This window comes from Apodemus sylvaticus, chromosome 1 (genome assembly GCF_947179515.1).
Source record: "Apodemus sylvaticus chromosome 1, mApoSyl1.1, whole genome shotgun sequence".
Classification (NCBI taxonomy): Eukaryota; Metazoa; Chordata; class Mammalia; order Rodentia; family Muridae; genus Apodemus; species Apodemus sylvaticus.
In genome coordinates, this window is record NC_067472.1 from 144859378 (window position 1) to 144876745 (window position 17368).

The 17368-nt window shown below is 51.8% G+C and overlaps 1 protein-coding gene across 1 annotated transcript in view; it reads right to left on the bottom strand.

Moving 5' to 3' along the window:
- Positions 1-1391: 1391 nt before the first annotated feature.
- The window catches only part of Otud7a (OTU deubiquitinase 7A), a 133443-nt gene continuing 117466 nt past the window's right edge, over positions 1392-17368 (bottom strand). The window contains exons 9-13 of the mRNA XM_052178464.1: positions 16718-16845; positions 14722-14871; positions 5457-5571; positions 5197-5281; positions 1392-2888 (exon numbers count right to left, since the gene is read on the bottom strand). Coding sequence (XP_052034424.1) covers positions 1473-2888; positions 5197-5281; positions 5457-5571; positions 14722-14871; positions 16718-16845 — 1894 coding nt within the window. The 3' untranslated portion in view covers positions 1392-1472. The remainder of the gene's footprint in view (positions 2889-5196; positions 5282-5456; positions 5572-14721; positions 14872-16717; positions 16846-17368) is intronic.

Here is a 17368-nt window from a genome sequence, read left to right on the forward strand (position 1 = left end):
ATGAAGCTTCCTGTCAGGGTTGGCTCCTGGGAAGGCAAGGCCCATCTCCCGTGCTCTCGGAGATAAGCAGGCGCTTTCTCATTTTAGGGCTACCAGGGACTAGTCTAATACTCTCACAGGTGTGTTAGTGAGGGCTGTTAACCCAACATAGCCATATTTCCTGGAAGCAAGCATGCTAGCTCTTTAGTGAGGACTAGCTCTTCGGGTGTCCTTGGCCAAAGAACAGTGGTCTGCAGAGGTAATCTTGGAAGGAAGAGGCTGCATATTGCTGCTCAAAACAGGGTAGCTAAGGACACATTATTATTTTTGAAATTTTTCCTCAAGAAATGTAGGAGGCACCAAAAAGGAGACTGCTCGGAGACTTGGCTGCTCCCTCAATGTGGCATGGAGCCAGGAGCAGGGCCTCTCTGGGAAGGGTCTCCACCAGCAGAGAGCCCTTTAACCTGGCTGAACCCCGACAGAGGCAGGTGGGGTAGGGGTGGTTTCCTTCCCTCCCGGCCTCTCTCAGCCCCTACCCCATGGAAGGTTAGGCTGGGTTCAAAGCAGCCCAATGGGCCGACACAGTGACCAAGGGGTCAATTCTGTCCCCTCCTCTGGGGCACGGATGTGATCACACCTCCTAAGGGGCCCTTCTGCGACAGTTCACTGTACATGTCTTCAAAGGAGACATGACCAGCCTATCATGCTGGCTCATAGGTGGGCCGATCCATTTGTGAGTTCAGGACCCTGCTATTTTTTTTTTTTTTTTTTTTGCACCCCAAGTGTCTCTGGGAAGCCCCTGTCACCTGAGCTGCCCGGCACTGGGAGCGATCGCTACACCTCACCGTGCCCTGAGAGGTAGGTTGTCCGGTGCCCATTCTGTGGTCGCCCGCAGCTTGGATGGCAGTGTGAATGTTGCTCGAGCGGGGGTTGGGAGGACTGTGGGGGGAGGGTTTGCTTATGAAATGGAGGTGGGAGTCCTAAGGGGCCAGCGTCAGCGGGTAGCAAGGTGCCTGCTGGAGGTCTCCGGGGACCCAGGTGGGAAGCAGGTGGGAGCTGCAGAGGAAGCTCCACCTCAGGCCGGGCTGCGCATTTGCTTCTACACCATGCGTGCTACCAACCGCACGCCAAGTCACCGCTACTTGGAAGAGTTCAGTCCCTAGGTTAGGAAAAAAAAAGCATGTAAAACACTCCCTTCTAAAAACAAAGGGCTGCGATTTTCTTTATTTCTCGTATAGAGGAACAAAAATACTCTTGCAATGGCTATTGAGTTTCCACAGGTACGAGGCAGATGCTAGGCTAGCACACCCACTTCCAACAGTATGACTTGTTTCCTATCCGTCTACTACCTGAGTGGCATCAGTGTAGGTTCAGGCACCATTAGGAACGTTTGACCAAACACGTACACGGCACTGACCGAGGAGGCGCCGGCCCTTCGGCTGACCAGAGCAAGTAAAAAAGACCCACAGGATGGAAAAGCAGTCCTGGGCGGCTCAGGGTCGCGCCGCGCGCGCCTCGCGCCGCCGCCGCAGCTCCTCTCGGTAGCAATAGGAGCAGAAGTGCTCGGTCTCCGCGCGCCCGTAGAACGCGCAGTTCTCCCGCTGGCAGCGCCGCTGAGCGGGCCCGGGGCCTCCGCGGCCGCACTCAGCGTTCGAGCGCACGGCCGGCGCGTCGGCGTCGGCGAACTCCAGCCCGTCGCGGGCTGCGCCGAAGCCGTTGCTGTAGGTCTGCGACTTGTGCTCCGCGGGCCCCGGGGCGTCTGCTCCGCCGGGCGCCAGCGACTCCACTGTGTTGACCGTGCGCAGCGCGCTGCGCGCTGGGCTGTAGCTCTGCGACCACAGCGAGCGGTTCTGCTGCGGGTACGTGGCGCACGGCCGGAGCGCGCCCACGGCCGGCGCGCACGCCTCGTCCCGGGCCGCCGCCTGCACGTGGATGACGCTCTGGCGCGCGGGCGCCGGCGGGCTGCGGCCCGAAATCTGTCCGCCCGTACCGGGAGTCGCGCGCCGCGCGCCCGGACCCGGGGACGCCGCGCCGCCCGCCGCCCGAGCCGCCCGTGCGCTCGCTCCAGTCCCGGGGCTCGGCCGCTCCTTGAGCTTGAGCACCAGCTGCGTGGGCGGCGCGGCTGGCGGGCCCGGCGAGGCGCGTTCCGGGCCCGGCGCACCTTCGGCCTCTGGCCTGCGCGCCGGCCGCTTGGCCGTGGCGGCGGCGGTGGCTGCGGCGGCAGCGGCCGCGGCGTCCCGCCGCCGCTGTTCTTGCTCCGCGCTGAAGCGCTCCTGCGCACTGGTCAGGTAGTAGCCGATCATCTCCTCGTGGAACTGGTGCCGGTGGCTAGTGAGCAGCAGGCCGGCGAAGATGAATTTGCGCTCGCCTTGCATGGCGGCGCGCAGGATGTTGAGGCTTAGCTTTACGTCCGTGCTGTACTTCCAGGCGTCGCCTCTTGACCCGCTGCCCTTGTCGGCCGGCGACGCTCCCGCCGCCTTGTCCGTGGGCGACGGCGTGGTCTTCTCCGACGGCGAGGTGCTAGCGGATGCTCCCGATTCCTCCTTGCTGCCCTTGCGCGACTTGGACTTTTTCTCCTTGCTGCGCTCGGCGCTGTCGCCGTTTTTGCCATTGGCAGAGTTGGCACGACCCATCTTACCGTGCACCAGGCCGCCTAGGCCGCCCATGTTTTTCTTCAGCTTGATGCCCAGCGTCTTGCTGAAGCTGCCTAGCTTGTTGGCTACGGAGTCCGCGCGCGTCTTGTCCTTGTCCTTGCGCTGTTTCTCTTTCTCCTTGTCCTTACCATTCTTGCCGTTATTGCTGTTGGAATTGCTGCACACAGAATCGCGGTCCGAGTCCAGCGATTCCGCCAGGGACTGTACATCCTCCCCTGCCGAGGCCGTTGGAGACTCTGGCTGTGCAAGGGGAGCCTGTGGGGAGGGAAGGCAGGAAAGGAAGGTTACAGAAAAGCTGTCCCCTTGTAGGCCCCAAGAACACAGGTGGAGCTGAGACTGGGATACTGGAGTTTCTTGGTGAGGACTCTGCCGCTGTAGGTGTTTGGGGTGGAGGGTTGTCTACCAGAGAGGGATGGAGGTGTTGATGGAATAGGAGCCCTGAGAGCCCTGATCTGTTGCAAGGGCGGAACACAGATGTTAGTAGCATGCTCTGCAGGGACCTCAAACCTCAATACCATCCTTTGAGGGAGGATGCATAAACTTTCTCTTGGAATTCACAGATACCTGAAAGTCTAGAATCCTGAGCGGATGAATAGAGGCAGGATGCCGGTAACCTAGCTGGTGTGGTACCCCAGAGCCTCAGTGTATTTTATAGAGAAGCACCAGGTCCACACTCTGGCCTTCGTCCATGGCCAGGCTACTGGCACCATTAGAAACAGGTTCTAGGTCTCCGTGTACAGGTAGAGGCCAGCGGGTAAGACAACGTCTCTCCCACACAGATGCGTCACCTACTTATTCCAAGCAGAGGCCACACACCTTGCCCTAAACCACCACAGTCTTTGTCTTGGGCCCACCGCTCCATCTGTCCAGCTATGACAAGTTCCTTCAGGGATTCCCTTCTCTAACTACAAATGTGGAATGCTAAGCCAAGGGTGCTGGAAAGGGCTTCCAGTGAGGACGTGGGTTCTTGTGGGAGGGCGCTAGTAAAGGAATGACCTGGAGAATGACCTGGACCACACTACCTGGGGGCAGCCAGTGAGGAGGGCAAGAGCATGGAGCCTGGCTAGGCCAACCTCTGGGAAGGCTGTGGGAGGAGGGCATGCTGGGTAGGCAGCTGTCATAGGCTCTCCAAAGAGGGACCTTCCTGTGAGGAATCATTGGGCAGACAGCATCTCTCAAGCCAGCATCTGGGTGTGTCAGGAACTAGTACGTGCCTGAGCAGGCTTTTCTGGTCTCAGGAAAAGGGAGAGGCCATTGCTCCTCATTTTATTTTGGTCTTCTGCTCAAACAGGTTCCAGAGGGATGAGCCTCTGTGGATAGGTCAGTAGAAGCGAGGGTGTCGGAACTGTGCTCACCCCCCACCCCCAGGCAGATATACTTCCTTCTGCTTGGGGTTGGGAAGAGTGCTGAGTTTTAAGTTGGCTTGCCAGGGACAGTAAAGAGTGTCAGCTTCAAGGCTGAAACAGGGAAAGGGGCCCCAGTAAGAGAGGAGCCTAGGCTGCGTGCCCTTGAGCAGAGAGGTTGCCTGCTGAGCCTTGGACTCGATATGGAGGTCACCAAGGTCTGGCCAAGCATCCTGCTCTTTGTAGGACAAAGATGCGCCCAGCTGGAAAGGACTGATTATGGCTCCAGGGCTGCTGCCATTGCATTCCGCGTAGGTGCTACAGAACACCGTCCTGGGGCGCAGGAAGGCCCCAGGCATCTTCCAGCACGAGAGAGGCAAGACTGACTGCCACTGACTGACTGGCTGTCTCTTGTGCCCCAGGAACAAGGCGAATCAGAACCACGTGGGGGCGCCCTACTTGGATGATGTCCAGGTGAAGTGGAAGCGCGCAATCAGAACAGTGGGGCAGGATTTCTGCGGGATCTCTCCTTTCAGTACTTTGAATCCGCGGGATACATAAGTAAACGGATGTCAGAGAGGACCAATTATTTGCAAGCAATTTCCACAAATCCCTTCCCCTGGGAGTTCCCTCCCAAGATTATGAAAACATCAGTCACACACTTAAAGAGAATCTCTTAGCATCTGCAAGCAGGGGCAACCCCCCTCCCACCCCCGGGATGGGTCCGCGCTCTCCGCCTTCTGCGAGCTCCACCAGAGGCCACCTCCGCCTCGGGGAGGGGAGGGGAGGGGAGGGGAGGGGTGCGCGCCGAGGACTAGCGCTGTTGGTTCCCCAGATTTTCTAAGGATTCAAACACAGTTATAATTAATTCCGCTCCGCCGCGGCACATTTTGTTCCGATCTCAGCAGAGATAGTTTTGTGTTATGACTTGCCTACGGTTTGCTTTGTGAGTGGGTGTGTTTATTCCTCTCCTGCTGTGTAAAATGGGGGGGGGGGGGGCTTAACACACGAGCGCCTCCCACCAACAGGAAGTGTTTGGACTAGGAGTCAGAGTGGCTGGTTCGGGTCTTAGGGCCTAAAGGTATGGGACCTCCCCGAGGCGTGGAGCCGAGCACAGCGCTGCGTGGGGACACTCGGGAGGGAGATACAGCATTGCCCGCACCGCGCAGAGCAGCTGCTGCCAGGTCACTGGGTCGGGGCTTCGTGCACTGGAGGCTCACCCGGGTCTCGGAGGGGATGCGGATCCACGTCACATTCATGTAGCTGTGTAGAAGGTTCAGCTTGGCTTCTAGGGACAGGATGAGGCTGACAAAAGAATACCCAGTGAAAGTTCCAGAGATGACAGGAGCTCACTCGCCTGCGCCTGCGCATGCAATCCTCTCCCTGCCCTTTAGTCCCCCAAACTCCAACAGGAGTCCTGTCACCACTCCTCTCCCGCTGGGGTGTTGGGGTCGGGACTGGACTTTGGGGCAGGGCTTACTTGGCTAGCCGGGCATTGTCGTTGTCATCTTTTCCCCACTCCCAGTCCTTTCCCGGGTCCACTGCAAAGTGTAAGGGCAGCAGCTTGTGTTCCGAATCTGTCAGAGGGATCACAGCTGAAACAGAAGAGAGAGACACGGTGGCAGGCAGCTCACCGGCCTGCCAGGAGGCTGGGGGCACCAGCAGAGCTCAGAGTTCTGGAAGAGAATCCAAGAATCCCAGGACAGGTAATCCAATGGAGACAGAAGGTAGACTTGCATACTGCTAGTGTTAAGACCATAGGTTTCAAACTCAGTCACATTAGCAATTCTCTATTCTGTAGGCTTAGAGCAAGCAGCTGGAGGCATCACCTGGACTGTCTAGTCTCTTTCTGTTAGAGGGCAGGCATCTCTCTGTGTGTCAGGATGAGGAAAACCTATGGCTGCTTCTGCTATTTCTGAGGAAAGACACAGGTCTGTGTGATGAACCGTGGAAGGCTACTTTTGGGGCGGCCTGCTCCTTGCCCCCATTTCCTCTCAGGGAAGGGCAGAGTTTGCAAGTCAGGAGGGGTGTGTGCTCAGCTCTACTGCGGCAAGACTGGAGGTGGGGGCAGCTGACCCCCTGGTCCTACTCACAGGGAGCTCACCTGTACAGGACCAGGCAGCAGGCTCATACAAGTCCGGGGAAGGCAGTGTTGGCCTAAAGTCCCTTTAAAAGGGCAGCAGAGAGGGAGCCTTCTGTGGAGGTGGTGACTAGGTGGGGAGCTGGCCTATTGTTTCTCAGAGGAGTTGGTTCACCACAAAGCATCTGGACAGAAGCAGGCCAGCCTCAGAGACAGCGTGGGTAGGGCTGGTATCTACCAGGTGTACGGAGCTCTGATAAGAGTTCCTGAGGGATCCCTGCTATTCCAGCTCATGGAGTCCTCAGGGTCACATCTGCCTTCTCCTAAGGGTGTTGCCAGGGGGAATGAACAGGAAAAAGTGTGGGGATGGTTTCCAAGTTCCACCTTCCTGATGAGTACCAGTCTCCTTTGTGTCACTCCCGCTTAGTATGCCCCACCCCTCTGCAGTGTCACCACAGCAGAGAAGCCCAGCCCAGGGCCCCTGGCAGCTGCTTTGTTCCTTTGCTTGCCCGTAGCCTATGATTCACACCAGCAGTGCCATGGCAAGAACAAAAAGGCAAACAAAACACAGACAATCCAGGAGCCATACTGCCAAGTTGAGAAATTGGATGTGACTCAATGCTGCCCTCTAGTGTTTCTAAAGAGATTGTGAGTGCAAACTGCTTTCTCCCTCAGAAGAACTGCCTGCTAGCCAGAACTCCAGAACTCCAGACTTTATTTGGGAGCCCAACATGTATGCTGGCAGCCATTATGGTTTTGATAAATTACCTAAACTAGGATGTCCCGGCTGTCTTACCTTACTGTTACAGTGTGCCTGAGGATTTACCCTCAGCAGACAGCCTGGACTGGGCTCTTGGCCTGTCCACTCTGAGAAGATGACTGAAATACACCTGAAGATTCTAGTTCTGCCTATCTAGAAAGAGCCAACAGTCTGTCAGCTCGGGTCTTGCGGCGAAGACTAGGTCCTAAGTGAGGGGCTGGAGACATCCGGCTCATACCTGTTTGAGGGCTGAGGGAAGGTGCAGCCAGGGACATCTCAAAAACAGGCTGTCCTCATGAGCATCGACTGCACTTCATGTCTGTCCCATTGTACATGGAAAAACATCTGCTTTACCCAGGCAAACAAATGGTGGCACGGCAGGGCACCCCCTGGTGGCCAATGTCAATAGCAGCAGCAGCTTCCAAAATAGGCTGGAGAGGATTTACACCTTGGTTTGCTTTGGGAAGAACTCTTCTTACTTTTAGCCTGTAAGCCTACTACAGCGTCTCTAACTAGCCCACGAACATTTGGAATTTTCATTTTATGAAACACAATGGATATTTCTGCATGAGGCGTTTGCCATTACGATGAGAAAGCTGCAAATTCTCTGCATGTTTTTAGCCTACCCCTGAATGGACCACTCGGCCAGTCTAAGTGACTCAAATTCTAAGGAAAGAAGAATGCCTCTGAGGGAAGATGGAAAAAACCAGGAGGGGTTGGTTGACTCGACCCCAGTAGGAAGAACTTAGCCCAATGTGTTATATGCATGAAAGAAGGTATGCAAGCCAGTGAACTTCTGCAGACCCTCCTCCAGAAAAGAGAAACAGGAAACTGACTGACTCTTATAGCCATAGGACTGAGCATGGTGTTCACAAAAAGGATGGGTGAGGGGCTAGAGGAATGGCTCAGTTGGTAAGCTCTCCACCTTGCAATCATGAGGTTAACCCAGCACCTGTTAAAGGCTAGGTCATGCCTATAATCCAGGGCTGGCGAGATGGAGACGGGAGGACCTGGGGCTTACTGGACAGGCAGTTGAGTTAAATCAGCAATGGACCATGTCTCAAAATATAAGGCACAAAGGGCCTGAGGAAGACACAGTATTGACCTTTGTCTCCCAGAAGCATGAGAACGTGGGTGCACCCTTACCACCCCCCCCCCAACCCCACAGAGGATGGACAGAAATCCCCTGGAGTGTTCTTTGCAGAGCGTGAACACCACCAAGGAGCGGGAGCTAAAGTTGCAGCACTCAGGCCCACAAACGCAGGGTACGTTTGGGACAGTGTTCCTTGCTACCATGCTTAGGTGGGAGTGACCTGCCTTGTGTGTCCTGACAGATTTCAACACGCACACAGAAGTAAAGAAAAACAAAGTGTGCCTGTTGCCAGGAATGAAGTGATTTCCTCAGCTTTTCCTGTTGTAGAAAATGACTTTCAGTAAAACAAAACAAAACAACAACCTCCGAGGAAGGAGAAAAGAAACGGACACACTAACGCGCTGACAAGACTCTAACTGGTATGCAGGTTTGAAGCTGTTCTCTTTTGTTTGAGAAAGCGTGTCTCCTGCTTGCTATGGAACTATTTTACAAGACAGAGAATTTGAGACTGGCAGGTTTTCTTTCAGTCTTTAAACTCACCACTTCATTATCTTTCGCCTTACCTGTTTTTTGAAAGATATTATGATACCAGAAGCAGTGATAAAGGGGCCAATCCTCTAAAAAGACACAACACTACGACATGCATGCACATGTTTCATGTCACTCACAGTGGGAGAACAAGTGCAGCCCGCTCCCCTTTATCTGCATCCCACTACCCCAGTGGGTGCTAACTTAATGGGTGCAACACAACCGAGGTGTTGCAACTATTGGGGACTCTGAATGTATCTGTCTATAACACTGTGGGCACCATGCAGGATTTGATATCTGATTGTAGAGAGAAGAAATTAAGTATCAAAGAGAAGAGCTAGAAATAAAACCAAACCAAACCAAACCAAAGCCCCACAACCAACTAAAACTGAGATTCACCAAGTAAAGACTATGAACATCAGTACTGACCACTCAGCATCAGCCACGCTGCAGTACAAAGTAGGAAAGGTTGGGTGGGAGGCAGGGCACCAAAGAACTGCAGGTCAGTGACAGACAACTTAAGATCTGTGTGCTGTCACTCCAGAGAAATGAGAGCATGGCAGACTCACACACTCAAGACAAACAAACAAACAAGCCCACTGCAGATCAGGGAAGCCAGGAGAACATCACCAGGGACAATTACAGCAGCAATGTAATAACAAATACATCCTTTCCCACAGCAAATTAAAACTCCTGAGCGCAAAGGCAAAGAGGGAAGACACGTTGGGTACAGAGAAAGGACGATAAGATTTGGAGCCTACAGTTCGATGGTAAACAGATAAAGCAAAAGGCGGCATCTCTAAAGGGATGAAAGAAACGCTGCTAATTCTGACTCCAGCAAAGCTGGACTCAGGAGATCAGAAGCTTTTCCAAACCCAAAGAGCCAGCTCACTGCCTGCTGATCCACACTGGGGATGTCACAATCTCACAAGAAGAAGTGTCTCCAACAATGGCGGAAGTTTACCTAGAGTGACGGCAATGGGATGAGTGAAGGTGAAGGTCAATTCCCTGTTTTCTTCCTTTTAGCCATTCTGAGATAACTAAACTCTGCAGCCAAGAGAGCAGTACCAGATCTCACCCATGGTGAGCAGGGGTGTGGGGTGTGGGGGTGAGGGGGGTGTTAACAGGTGGTGCAGAGAATGAGAGGATTCTGGGATGCAGTTTCCCTGCCACTCAGTAAGTAGATAATATCACTTGAAAATAGAATCTCTGAAGAGCACTGACTGCTCTTCCAAAGGTCCTGAGTTCAAATCCCAGCAACTACATGGTGGCTCACAACCATCCATAATGGGATCTGATGCCCTCTTCTGGACTGTCTGAAGACAGCTACAGTGTACTCATATATAATAAATAAATAAATCTTTTAAAAAAGAAGAAAATAGAATCTCCTTAAAGAGTCTATCTGTAAACCCTGGATAAACTGCTAATAACGGTAGGCAAATAACCTGGGTAAATAGTTACTAAGTACAATGAATCCAAAATAAGACGTGGAAGGAAAACAAAAAAACAGGCAGGCAGAGCTAGGAGAAAAGACTAGCAAAGATGGTGGCGTCTTCCCATCCTTACCATTCATATAATTAAATACAAATAGTTAACAGTGTCATAAGATAATTATGGTTATATTGGGATTAAAGAAAAACAAGCAAAGGTAGCTTGCACCACTAAACTAATTCCATAATGAATCTAAAGATATAGGTAGTTAAAAAAACTCTCTAATACAAAGAGCTAGGGGAAGCCTAGTATCAAAGAAGAGTTAAGAAAAGTGGTTACAAAGGAGAGGACCACTACATCACAATAAATGGACCAGTTCTCCAGAGATTCATGTGCAAATAAGTTGTTTCCAAGTGCACACAGCAAATGCACTAGCCACCGTACCTACGTTTTATGGGCCCATGGATACCTGAGCCTCTCACAGACTGTATTCTTTCTATATGAACACTACGAGGACGGAGTTTAATTCGTAAATTAGTCACAGTAAGAGATTCACAGCAATGACTAATGAAATAGAGCAGTATAAGATATACTGACATAAAACCAATGTGAGTGTGCTCTCACTGTGGATTTTTGGAATTTCCCACTTAATATTTTCAGACTCTAGCTGAATGTGACTTAATGGGAACAACAGAAAGTGAGCTGGGGATGGGGGAGTGTTCTACCGTGTTAACGACCGTAAGGGAGAAAGAGCAAACATGGCTTTGCTGGACATTTGGCCATCCTTGTCTTAGTAGCTGACAGAACATCTGCCAATCCACTGGTGTGTGCCTTACCCTAAGTCCCACTGGCCCGGAAGCACAACATAAGCCTGGGGAGATGCCAGTTGCTGTTACCTATGTGGAGTGAACTGGCTGTGGACTTAGAAAGGGGGGAGAATGGAGTGTGCCCTGGTGCCAGCCTCTCCTTCAAGCCCTACCTATCCTCTCCTGAGCTCCACAGCAGGGACAGACACCCAATGCCTCACGAGGCTCCCTGATGAAGGCTAAGATGTCACCTCTGGTAAGAACTAAGACCATCACCTGTGCATGGTAGGTACATGACGTGAGATCCCAGAGCCTGCGGGCCCAGCCCTGCTGTTCTAGCCCAGCGCCAACATGCAGCGACAGAGAATGCCTGCACCGTCTGCACCTGTCTTAATGGGGGCTCTGCATGGAACTGGTTGTTTATTTTGGGACTCTGGCCATCAACTGCAGGCTGTTAAATATTTGAGAGCATCGCTCAGGGTGCATGTAACCCCCTATCTGTAATGGATACACTCAGATATGTGGGTGCCTCATAGGGTCTGAGCACCCACAGACTGTAGTGCACATTGGATAAGTGGCCTGTGTTGGCTGGCTTTTTTTGGTCAACTTGTCAGGAGCTAGGGTCATCTGGTAAGAGATTTCTCAGTTGAGGAAATGCCCCATCAGATTGCCTGTAAACAAGTCTGTGGGACATCATCTTGATTACTAATCGATGTGGGAGGACTCAGTGAACAGACCATGCTACCCCGGCAGGTGTTACTGGGCAGTATAAAAATGCAGGCTGAGAAAGCCATGGAGGGCAAGCCAGGAAGCAGCACTCCTCCATGGTCTCTGCTTCAGCTTCTGCCTCCAGGCTCCTGCTTTGAGTTCTGCTGTGACTTCTCTTAATGATGGACTGTTACCATGGTGCATAGGTCAAAACAAAACAAGCAAGCAAGCAAGCACCACACACACACACACAGACACACACACACACACACACACACACACCCCAACCAAACAAAAAAACCAACCAACCAAACAACAGTAAAACAAATCAACCCCCAAACAAACAAATATCCCTTTCCTCTGTCATTTGGTTTTGGTGGCTTCTTAGCAATTAAAAGCAAACCAGGAGAGAAACTGGGACCAGGATCATGGGTACTGCTGTGGTGCACTTGACCATAACGACTGGGGAGGACTACAGAGATGTTAGGAACTTGGCATTGGACAAGGTATTGACTTCTCAGAGCTTAAGGGATGGTTCTATGGAAAACTGGAAGGAAAGAGTGTTGAGAAAGAAACGCAGATGATGGAGGCCTGGCTTGTAAGGTTTCATTGGGAAGCAAAGACCCTATTAAGGCTACTCATGTGATAATATAGATTTGAATTAAGAACCAGTAGTTCTTGGTCAGCTGTAGATGAAGAATCACTTATGATTAACAAGAGACCAGAGCCACTGAAATGAAATCTTTGCTTTACTGTGATTGACACTGTTTAGTTGGGGCTGAGAAATCAGGTGTGATTAAAAAGACATGAACACCATAGAGGTAAAATCTTCTGGAAGAATTTCTTCAGGGTCATGGCACAGAAGCTGTGGTCCAGAGTGGGTCAAGCTGGAAGCTGAACTTAGTAATGTGTAAGAGTCCCCTATGATGCTGATTTTCATGAGATGAAGGCTGCAGGACTGAAGGGGTCATGGAAAACACCAAGGCTTGGTTGGCATCATGTGGCAGGGTCAGAGTCCCTGAAGAGAGGCCAGTAGAGGCCACTGGCGAATATTTGGACCCACTGCAATGGAGACACCAGCAGATTAGAGATGCCAGGACTGTGGTGTGACTGCCAAGGACAGCAGCGGCAGACGTGGAGCAGAGCTAGCCTGAGCCTATGAGTCAAGCTGTGTGTACTGGACGGCAGTGGTGAAGAAGTAGAGCTGTCCCCGACCCCATCAGGGGTGAGTCCCAGATGCTGGATACTGAGTTTTTAATTTTGTAAAAATTTATTTATTTATTATATGTAAGTACATTGCAGCTGTTTTCAGATACACCAGAAGAGGGCATCTGATCTCATTACAGATGGTTGTGAGCCACCATGTGGTTGCTGGGATTTGAACTCAGGACCTTCGGAAGAGCAGTCAGGGTCTTAACCACTGAGCCATCTCTCCAGCCTGGATACTAAGTTTTTAAGACTGTTGGAATTTGATTTTTGCTTTGATTGTGACTGTGCCCTAGTTCTTCCTTCTTGGAATAAGGAAGTATGTAACTTAGTTTTATAGGAGCCCACAGTTGAGAGACTTTGGATACTGTAAAAGAAAACTTGGATTTTTAATATGTTTGAGTATTTTAAGGACTGTAGGAACTTTAAGGTTATATTATGTTCTATATTAATAGTAACACAATTTTGGGGGCAAATAGGAAAAGCAAGGTTATGGACTAATACTGATGTATTTGTGTGTGTGTGTGTGTCAAGTTCAGAAAGGATACATTTTTGCTGGAGGCCATCTTGGACAGCAGAGGAAGTCCTCATCTCAGACCACACCAAAACAGAAGCAGAACAAAACTATGGAAGGAGGCAGATACCACTGGAAACAGAAGGGAGAAGCACTGTTCCTCCCAGACTTTAATGGTGGAGAGTCTCTTGGTGGTCAGCGGCAATGAGTGAGTGATGCGAAGTCTGTCACCCTGGCTGCCTGGACCCATTTCTGGCTACCCTGGCATGCAAGCTGGGGTTTGGCTTCTGGGGAGGGGGTAAGGACTCTTTTAACTCCATGGATTCAGATTCTATCCCATAGACCTGACTTTCTGGCTGACCATCGGGCAGGAACAGATGTGGAAGGTATGCAGTAAGGGCTGGAGGAGGTAGGGCCCTGGACTTCTGTCTGCGTCCCTGCTTGCCAGCTGTCCAGAGGAAGGGGCAGGGCGTAGAGGCTCTGATCTACTCAGTGTAAAGGGTCAGGGTGGGCACCCCGAGCTTCCTGCATATGGAAGCCCTGGACCAGTCAGTTGGAGTTTTCTAGAACCACATCCAAGGGCGAGAACCCTAAAACGCATGTCGTCTCCTTGACCTTCAGTCTCCTGTGGGGAAATCTCAGTCTGTATTGAAAATAAGAGTGGCGAGAATAAAGCCTTGTCCTTCCCTCTCGGAGACTCACACATCTGTCATAGCTAAAGGACCAAGGCCTCTCTTCCAGCAGCGACAGCACACTGGATATAAATATGCCCCACCGTGTTTTACCGATAGCTCCAAGTGTGCACTGTACAGCAGGTGGCGCTGGCCCGGTCAGCGCATAGTGCTGAAGTGGCTATTTGCAGGAACCTGGCTATAATGACCTAAAAGGTAGTGTTGACTTTTTTGGTTCAAAAGCTGACTACACCAGGAGTGGGCATGAACAGGGCTAGTAATTAAAGTCGGAGGCCAGCAGGTTACACACACTTTGCTACCCCATTGCAAAGCAGCCATAGGAAAATGTCAGGGAATAAGGTTGGCTGTGTTCCAATAAAACTATTTGCAAACTAAGTGCTGGGCCACAGCTTGCACAAATTCTGAAGGGAATTTGTTCCCATCTAAGGTGGATTGCATCTATATAAAAACTCATAAGAGCATTAGCAATAATTAGTTTTACAGTTAAAAATCCCTCTAAGGACACAGACAGCATGCATTTGAAAAAGCTAGAAGCAAGGATTTTGAACACTTTCAACATAAAGAAGTGATGAATATTAGAGGAGATAGGTATGTTTCCCCCGATCAGAGTACCACAAAGCATGTACACTGAAATACAACATGGTATACTTGATTTTATATGTCAGTTAAAGTTAATTAAAATATTATAATTTTATAATGTGACAGAAGCCAACAGCCGAGTATAGGCAGTAGTGTCACTCATTTCCCAGGTGACTGAGGTGGACCATTCCCTCTAACACATCTGCATAGCAACTGAGCACGGCTATGCAGAGACCACGGCTGATCCCTGCAGTGCATGGTCTCTAGGCGGCTGTCCACACACGCCACGCCTCAGGTGCCCCACCCCCACATCACCTTACCCCACTCTGTCTCAGGAGCCGGACAAACCTTGTTCTCTCTGTTGGTCTCTCTGTTCCATGGACACTAGGGCTGAGAAGTGCGCTTGATCGTAGGCCAGAACCAGGGGCGAGCAGTGGCACCTGTTGGGAGGCACCTCCAAGGGCAGGTAGATCCCTCCAAATGGGATGGGTGCAAACGCTGCGGACACAGACATGGGAGAGGGGGTGGGGGTGAGGGTGGGGCAGGGGAGAGCCGGGCAGGGAGTGCAGGGAAAGGGAGGGGAGGGTTGGTGGTAGGGAGAGGGGACAGGTGGGGGAGCAGAATCAGTGCTCAGGGCTAGGAGTCGGTAGTTCCCACAGTGATCTGCCTGGGTAGCCTGCTCCTGAGAGCCACACCACAGCCACAGAGTGGCAGGGTTGGACTCTAGCCCTGCTCAGGGTGGCTGGTGACATCACCCAGCAGCTGGTCTAGAAGTCCATGCTGTCCTTTCTCTTCTGGTGTCCCTGAGAAGTCTACACACCAGGCAGGATCTGTATTTCCTGAGTGTGTATTTTGAAAACAAGTTCTAAGGAACAGGAAGGGTCCAGCCGAGAGCACTGGGAGTGAGTTGTATGTCAGATGGAACACGAGAAGTGGAGACTGCCTTTTTGTGTGACTAGATCCCATCTTGTTCATTTTCTTACGAGAAACAAAGGAAGAGGAGCCTGAAAACCACTTCTGTGAATGGCAGCCTGAAGCGGTGGCTGTTTCTTTTTCCTTTTGTCTTTTCTTTTCACGGAAACAGGGTCTCATGCAGCCCCGACTCATTATGCGGCAGGGGATGGCCTTGAACTTGCAGTTCTCTTGACTTGGCCTCCCTGAGTGCTGGGATGAAACCAGGCTTCCTGCATGCTAGGCAAACCGTCTACCCAAAGAGCCACACCCCGAGCTTAGCAGCTGGGTTAACATGAAGACTATTGCTTCTGGCCTCAGAGTGGGGATCGCACCCTCCTTGTTCAGAGCATAGAGGCCTTTAGAATGTTCTCTGAGGATCCCTTAGTTTCCCCGCCTCCCTCACTCAGTCTGCACTGATCCTGGTTTGAGAATCTTTTAAGGAAAAGGAAGCAAGGAGAGGCTGCAGAGGGCTGCTGGCTCTGGCCCCAGGAGTGTAGTGCAGGACACATGTTCTGTAGCCTCTGCCTTCCCAGAAGCTATGGTCATGCTGTTTTTTTTCTGGCATGAAACTGATGCTTTATTGGCAGGACTCTGGGAGATCTATGGGATAGATTAAAATTTCAGTGGAGCTGAGTGAAATGTCACAAGGTCACTTGTTGACTGGAATGCTGCAGTAAAGAGATGTTGTGGACAGTGTCATCTTAAAGGTGACCGACAAGAAGATATGGCAGCAAGGGGAACTGGATTGCACCGGTGCTACTGAGGAGATTGGAACATGAACCACATTGTGGAGAGAGCTGGGAGTCAGGTCTGCTGAGTGGGACAGACTCTGGGATGGCTTTCCTGGCTCTTTTTTTGACTCTTCAGAGCATGGCCAGCCCTGTGGCATCCCAGGCATTCTTACTATAGCTCCTTTGACTCCCAGAAACTTCAGGCTTAAGGATGGCGTGTGAGTGATAAGCCGTCTCGGGCTACCCCTGGATGGGGATATTGTCTGGCCGTCCTGAGCTTCAGTGTGCTTATTCATCTGGGGAAGACTTTGAAGGGCTGAGGGAGGGGAAATTCAAGGAGAAGTCATGCCTACGCCAGGGCCTCAGTGGACTGACAACAGCAACATGGATTTGTCACCACCCAGCGGAACCTCTGCACTTTGCCTTCCTTCCTTTCCTCTCAACAGTCTATCCTGAGGAATTTCTGGGACAGGGCCTGGGACTTGTGGAGGTGTAATGCAGGGCAGGTGACCAGGAGTGATTGCTGCTGCCCTGGAGGAAGGAGAAACACATGAAAGAACACTATCTCTGCATGTCTCAGAGTGACAAGGTGACTCTGCCTACGTGCAGATAGATATCACCCTTTCTGGGACACCGCGATGGCTCCTTGAGGCTCCTACCTTCTCCACCGGAGTCTCTGAGCATGGTGTCTGCCACCACCACGATGGGTCTCCGTAGGATGTGGGCCAGGACAAAGACATGGAACTCTTCCAGGCTTTCGTATACAGGGTCCTCGGAGTTGTCCACCCTAGGGGACACAACAGAGAGATCTCGTCATGAGGTTAGACCAGGGTGGGGAACAGGAAAGGCAGGGGAAGGCTCTGTGTAGGGACCAAGCACCTCTGAACACTGGACCCTGCCTCCCACGATCTGAGGGCCCTTCTAGGAACAGCTCTGGGAAGAGATCATGCGAAGGCTGCCTGAATTCTGCCCTGGGGTAGGAGGAGACTGAATGAACAGCCTCACACACACACACCCTCCCTAGCCTGGGTCCAAGCTCCTTCCTGGCCTCAGGGGTAGAGTAGTCATCCAGGCTGTGAGACACTGGGGCAGAAGACTGTGACCTAGATGTCCCTCAGCAGCAGGGCCACCCTCCAAGGGAAGAGAGCCAGAACTATTAGATGATGGAACCTTGTGTAAGACTCCTACATACAATGACAGTGTATGGCAGGAGGTAATAAATTCTTGGCTTTCTGTAACCCAGGGCTCCAGGAATCAGTTCCTTGAAGACATCAAGGGAACGAGATTGGCTGTGGGGGTTGGGATGGATG